Source organism: Electrona antarctica (genome assembly GCF_951216825.1).
Source record: "Electrona antarctica genome assembly, contig: scaffold_163, whole genome shotgun sequence".
NCBI lineage: Eukaryota > Metazoa > Chordata > Actinopteri > Myctophiformes > Myctophidae > Electrona > Electrona antarctica.
The window spans coordinates 254,935-262,420 of record NW_027638387.1 but is presented as its reverse complement, the minus strand read 5'-3'; the positions used below and the strand labels follow the sequence as shown (position 1 = coordinate 262,420).

At 44.3% G+C, this 7,486-nt stretch overlaps 1 protein-coding gene across 1 annotated transcript; it reads left to right on the top strand.

Annotated features, from left to right (window-relative positions):
- Window positions 1-1,353: 1,353 nt before the first annotated feature.
- On the top strand, window positions 1,354-3,047 carry LOC306918120 (chemerin-like receptor 1; the record flags this gene model as incomplete). Its single annotated transcript, XM_079531000.1, has 2 exons — window positions 1,354-1,373; window positions 2,117-3,047. The coding sequence occupies 2 exons, from the start codon at window positions 1,354-1,356 to the stop codon at window positions 3,045-3,047; spliced, it is 951 nt and encodes a 316-aa protein (XP_079387126.1).
- Window positions 3,048-7,486: the final 4,439 nt, after the last annotated feature.

The following is a 7,486-nucleotide window of genomic DNA, read 5'->3' as shown; positions in this document are numbered from 1 at the left end:
ATTGCATACCGTGTCCCGATTGGCCACACCAGTTCTCTGGTGTAGGAAATGGGCGTACAATTGAGCCTCTCCAGACCGTAATCCGCCGGCAGGCAATTTCTTTTTTGCCAACGGCTGATTCGGTCTGGCTTGTTAGCCAGGCTACGTTGTTCCTGCCTGATGAACTTTATTTGGCTCACAGAAAAACACATTTCAAATGTAAGAAAAGGTGTTTTTTTTGCACACCCATAGAGCAGTGTTGTTTTTGGCAGAACATTTTGATTTTAGTTTTAGTCATAGTCTTTGGAATAGTTTTCATTTAGTTATACGGTATAGTCACATTTTAGTACCTGGAATGCTCTAGTGTTAGTTTTAGTCGACTAAATGTCGTGCAATTTTAGTCAACTAAATCTACAGTGATTTAGTCGACAAATGTATTTTGGCAGGCCTTGATGTGATCGTAAAGGCTGATTTTACACTTGCTGAAAATAGCCGATCTACACGCCATTGACTCATACTGGATCTCGTGTCCACTAGTTCCTTCCTAACATTTAAGTCTAGTTTTTGTTTGTTGACGAAATTGTCAGTATATTTAGTCTTGGTTTTAGTCATCATAGCTTAGTTTTCATGTAGTTTCTGTTTAGATTTCGTCAGTGGAAAAAGGTAGTCGATGAAAAATTTTCATCTTAGTTTTAGTCGACGAATTCATGCGTTACCATGTCTAGCTTACCAGATTGGTGTTTAAAAATATTCAAAATGCTTCATGTGTGTTTATTTATTTATTGAAAATAGCAGCTCTATAGGCCTCATTCACACCTGAGACACATGCAAGACACATTGGGCAGTATTATGCGTGTCTTAAGTACCAGGTCTTATGACTTAACTTAAGACCTGGAGGCGTGGTCAATGCTGTTTGGCCACTCAGAATAGCCAAATGGCATTGATAACGCCTCCAGGTCTTAAGTTAAGTAATAAGACCTGGTACTTAAGACACGCTGCCCATTATGGGCTGCCCATACTGCCCATTGTGTCTTGCATGTTGGGACTGTCAATTCAATTCAACTCAATTCAAAGGGCTTTATTGGCATGAGAAAACATACGTTTACATTGCCAAAGCAGAAAGCACAATACAACAATACAGCAATACAATCAAAACAAAAATGATGTACATTTGAAAGTCAGAATCTTCAATAAATCAATTTCTGTCAGTGTCATGGCCGCCTCAATGCATTTCCAATGGGAGTCACATGGTTTGAAGACACAAAACATTGTTGCATGGGGGAGGGGGAGGGCAGAAGACAGCCATGCAACAATGTTGTGTCTTCAAACCATGTGACTCCCATTGGAAATGCATTGAGGCGCCCATGACGCAACATGCACAGAATGTGTCTCAGGTGTGAATGAGGCCTAAATTATTTAGCTCTGCACATTTTGAGCTTTGTTAGATCGGCTATTTTCAAACATCCTATATAAGTGTGAACACGGGCGCTCGCTGTCTGCCAAGATAATAATAATAATAATAATACAACTTTATTTGTACAGCACCTTTCATGACATGGCATGCAGCTCAAAGTGTTTTACAGAGCAATGGAGAAAAGAAAATAGCATAAAACATTAAAATTATAGCAGTATAAAGCAATACAGTGAGGACATGAATAACAAGGAATTTAGAAGATCCATTAAAGGTGTAGTGAAATGAAAAATACGTTTTTCACACTTTTAGACCATCTCCGTGGTCATCATATGAGCATACCTAACAATGGATGCCAAAAAAATGGGAAATTCTCATTTTTGTGTTTTTATATCAAAAGTACATAAAAATATTTTTTGTATTACTTCCTGAAAACGAAAACGTGCTGCGTGATGACGTGTCGAGGCCCACATCGATAAAAGCCAATAAAAATGAAGCTCACCCGTATCCTCTCCATATGTGCGCATCCGTGCAGCACAGCTGCTATTGATTACAGAAATCCTCCGTTTTTATTCCCATTCCAGATAACATCCAGACAGTGTATTACTCGGTTTCAACTTAATCATCACGCTAAAATATGTATCTGAACGATGATTATGATGATGATGATGATGATGATTATGACATCTACAAATCCATCCGCATCTTGTCCGTGGTCATCTACAGCGTGGTCTTGGTGCTCGGCGTGTTGGGGAACGGTGTGGTCATCTGGGCGACGGGCTTCAGGATGAAGAAAACCGTCAGCACCGTCTGGTACCTCAACCTCGCCGTGGCCGACCTCCTGGTTACAGCCTTCCTGACCCTGAGAATCACATACCGAGCTATGGATACCGAGCACTGGCCTTTTGGCTGGTTCATGTACATCGTGGACGGTATGGTTTTCTACATGAACATGTATGCCAGTATCTACACTCTGGTGGTCATCAGTGTGGACAGATGTGTGTGTGTGATGTGTCCACTGTGGACCCGGACCCACCGCACCGTCAGAAAGGCATCCTGGGTCAGTCTGGGAGTCTGGGTTCTGGCTTTGGCTCCCAGCATCTCTTTTCTCATCTTTAGGTACACAAAGCCCTCCGTCTTTAGGTCCAATAACGATCCTGACCTCCGCCTGGTCATCACTAACTTTGTCGCGGGATTTGTGCTTCCTTTCTCCGTCATCGTCTCCTGCTATTCCGTCATCATCTACCGGCTCAGGAATAACCGCTCGCTGGCCAGCCAATCAGGTCACTCCTTCAAAATCATAGCAGCTATTATTGTCGCGTTCTTCCTGTGCTGGCTCCCCTTTCACATCTTTTGGCTGATTCATGCTGTGGCTTTTGAAACACTGGGTCTTGTGATCACCTTCGGGTTTCCCATAACCCGCGCCCTGGCTCTCCTCAACAGCTGCCTGAACCCGATGCTGTACGTGTTCAGTCAGGGTTTCAAGGACGTGTTCCGCTGCAGGTCCGTCCTAAAGGTTCTGGAGAAAGCCTTCGCTGAAGAGCCTCCTCAGACCAGCAACACTCCCACAGACCCAGCCGTCACCAGTCCAATGATCACCCTGTCTGGGATAGAGGGTAGCACCGGTCCGCCCGGAACCCAAGACCCGAGCCCCTAACCCAGAACCACCCGGAACCCAAGACCCGAGCCCCTAACCCAGAACCACCCGGAACCCAAGACCCGAGCCCCTAACCCAGAACCACCCGGAACCCAAGACCCGAGCCCCTAACCCAGAACCACCCGGAACCCAAGACCCGAGCCCCTAACCCAGAACCACCCGGAACCCAAGACCCGAGCCCCTAACCCAGAACCACCCGGAACCCAAGACCCGAGCCCCTAACCCAGAACCACCCGAAACCCTAACTGAGAACCGGGCCGCACCGAACTCTCACCATGGACACTTGAATTCATAGATAGTTTTTGATGTGTTTTGTCTCATTACTATAAGCCAATAATTGCAGCAGTTGAGACTTATTGGGCCCTATTATGCATGTCTTAAGTACCAGGTCTTATTACTTAACTTAAGACCTGGAGGCGTGATCAATGCCATTTGGCTATTCTGAGTGGCCAAACAGCATTGACCACGCCTCCAGGTCTTAAGTTAAGTCATAAGACCTGGTACTTAAGACACGCATAATAGGGCCCCCTGTCTTTAAAAATAACAATAATATCCAGGAATTCAAGTCCCCATGGAGAATTGGCAGAAAAAGTCATTTTAGGAACTGTAGAACTACTAAAGTATTTTATTCTCAGTATCCTAAATGTTCTCAAAGATTGAAACCATGATGAAAAGTAACTGTTTATTTTATTTTATTTTAAAAATCAGTATTTTTGGAGCTTCTCTTTGACATGATGCGTCTTTAATGTTTCTCCTCCTTTTATTCCTCCTCCATTTATGAATAACAACAACACCATATATGGAGCTTTATGCAAATTAATTATGTTTCACCAACTTTTATACACTGATGTGTCAAAGTTACATCTTTACACATGTAAACCTGTGAAGTGTCAATAAAGTTGATATTTCTTCCCCCCACAATATGTTTCTTGAAGTTTTCCCTTTTACACAAAAGTGATCAAGAAACTGTATAATCAACAGCATTAGGCAAGACTTTCACAAGAACAAGACAAAATACTATAGACAGAAAAATGAAAGAAAACAAAAAGACAAGACAAGACAAAAATGAAGGGAAATAACCTAAAGCTAAATAATTTACAGAATCCAAAAAAATAAAAAATAAAACATAATAGTGATAATGATGGTAAGTTATATATCTCTGCTGTCGGGAGGAAACCTCTTAACTCCAAAATCTTCATTTTTCAGGAAAAAAAATTAATACAAAATCAATTTTACATTTTTCAGAAATTGAAGAAAACCTTATATTTTTTAAACAAAGCAATACTGCCACATCAAAGTTGGTATTTTGACTTTGTATATTATCAGATACTTGCATGTGTCATTATATTATCACCACTTTACCCGAATACAGCTCAAGTGGAGTTAGGTGGTTTTCTCTGTCATTGATAGTTCTTATCAATGACAGAGAAACCTCTTAACTCCACTGACAATGGATCTCCAAGTTTAATTATCACACATACACGCACGCACGCACAGACTCACACACACACACACACACACACACACACACACACACACCACACACACACACACTGTCGTTATTTTTGTTCATCTTCCGCGCGGCTCTGAGGCTGAGCTGCAGTCAGTGGAGTTAAGTCTTTCTACTGACAGTTTGAGGATCAAATGGAGTTCAGAGGTTCTTTCAGAAGCGCTTTGATACTTTCCATTGGTGCAATATGTTCATAACAACACACAGACATAAAGGGTGTTCAGTAGCATCGATTTATGAAAAGAAACCTCAAATGGACTTAAGAGGTCTCCTCCCGACAGCAACGATATGCAAAGCACTTAAATACAATTAAACTCCCTTCACATAATAAATACTATAAAACACAAGCCTATATTACGTGGCGACTGTGGCTCAGGAGGTAGAGCAGGTCGTCCAATGATCCATGGGTCGGCGGTTCGAATCCAGGCTCCTTCTGTCTACATGTGGAAGTGTCCTTGGGCAAGACACTGATCCCCAAATTGCTCCCGATGTGCTGGTTGGTGCCTTGCATGGCTTCCGCCGCAAACGGTGTATGAATGTGTGTGTGAATGGGTGAATGTAATGCACTATGTAAAGCGCCTTGGATAAAGGAGCTATATAAATGCATCATTTACCATTTACCATTTTACGTGTACACAATATACAACAGCTCACTGAGCTCAGACCCCCCTCTGAGCTGTGACGCCGTCCAACTCACCGGGGAATGCTTGGCTGGACGACGTGCTGCGCTGACCGCTGATAATATTTAAGTTGGAGTCTCTTGGTCAGTTGGTCAGCTCTCACCGTAGGTTGGCGGAGCGAGGTGGACGATCACACTGCTAACTCCACAGCCCTGTCTGTCTACAGGAGACCTCATGAGTAGTCTCCCCTCCTGCTATATTAACAGCTAACTCCACAGCCCTGTCTGTCTACAGGAGACCTCATGGGTAGTCTCCCCTCCTGCTATATTAACAGCTAACTCCTCAACCCTGTCTGTCTACAGGAGACCTCATGGCTAGTCTCCCCTCCTGCTATATTAACAGCTAACTCCCCTGTCTGTCTACAGGAGACCTCATGGCTAGTCTCCCCTCCTGCTATATTAACAGCTAACTCCTCAGCCCTGTCTGTCTACAGGAGACCACATGGGTAGTCTCCCCTCCTGCTATATTAACAGCTAACTCCCCGGCCCTGTCTGTATACAGGAGACCACATGGGTAGTCTCCCCTCCTGCTATATTAACAGCTAACTCCCCTGTCTGTCTACAGGAGACCTAATGGCTAGTCTCCCCTCCTGCTATATTAACAGCTAACTCCTCAGCCCTGTCTGTCTACAGGAGACCACATGGGTAGTCTCCCCTCCTGCTATATTAACAGCTAACTCCTCAGCCCTGTCTGTCTACAGGAGACCTCATGGGTAGTCTCCCCTCCTGCTATATTAACAGCTAACTCCTCAGCCCTGTCTGTCTACAGGAGACCACATGGGTAGTCTCCCCTCCTGCTATATTAACAGCTAACTCCTCAGCCCTGTCTGTCTACAGGAGACCTCATGGGTAGTCTCTCCTCCTGCTATATTAACAGCTAACTCCCCCTGTCTGTCTACAGGAGACCTCATGGGTAGTCTCTCCTCCTGCTATATTAACAGCTAACTCCCCCTGTCTGTCTACAGGAGACCACATGGGTAGTCTCCCCTCCTGCTATATTAACAGCTAACTCCCCCTGTCTGTCTACAGGAGACCACATGGGTAGTCTCCCCTCCTGCTATATTAACAGCTAACTCCCCCTGTCTGTCTACAGGAGACCACATGGGTAGTCTCCCCTCCTGCTATATTAACAGCTAACTCCCCGGCCCTGTGTCTACAGGAGACCTCATGGGTAGTCTCTCCTCCTGCTATATTAACAGCTAACTCCCCGGCCCTGTCTGTATACAGGAGACCACATGGGTAGTCTCTCCTCCTGCTATATTAACAGCTAACTCCCCCTCGCTGTCTGTCTTCGCCGTCGGCCCAGCGAACGGCCCCTCCCGTCCCCAGGGTGCCGTGCCACTAGACGCCGTGCTCCGATGCTGTACAAACATCCAAGTGTCACTTTTATACTGGCGTCCGACACCGCCTGAATTCAATGCAGTCAATCAGTGTGTCTCCGCCCATCTGCCCCGCCTGCATCCATCATCAATAATCAGAGTCCAGGCTCTTTCACACGGTTTTATATTAGGACCGGTTTAAATTAGGACCAGGATTGTAGGGATCGATGAGTTCTTTGAGATATTGTGCTGCCTGACCATTGAGAGCTTTGTAGGTGAGGAGGATTTTGAACTCTATTCTGTATTTAACCAGGAGCCAGTGATGGTTCTGATCACATGGTTCTGTATTTAACCAGGAGCCAGTGATGGTTCTGATTACATGGTTCTGTATTTAACCAGGAGCCAGTGATGGTTCTGATCACATGGTTCTGTATTTAACCAGGAGACAGTGATGGTTCTGATCACATGGTTCTGTATTTAACCAGGAGACAGTGATGGTTCTGATCACATGGTTCTGTATTTAACCAGGAGACAGTGATGGTTCTGATCACATGGTTCTGTATTTAACCAGGACCCAGTGATGGTTCTGATCACATGGTTCTGTATTTAACCAGGAGCCAGTGATGGTTCTGATCACATGGTTCTGTATTTAACCAGGACCCAGTGATGGTTCTGATCACATGGTTCTGTATTTAACCAGGAGCCAGTGATGGTTCTGATCACATGGTTCCTGGACCCCTAGTAGGCTATAGGGCTTCCTCAGTGTTACTACAGAGGAGTTCCAAATCTTTGTGATTGCAACTTTTTTCATTTAGTATTAATTAATTTGTTCATATCGTTAATGTGATAAATATACATCCATCCATTTTCATTTATGTATTTAACGACATGAACCCTAGAATCACTATTCTGAGGGGATCAATAGGGGAAA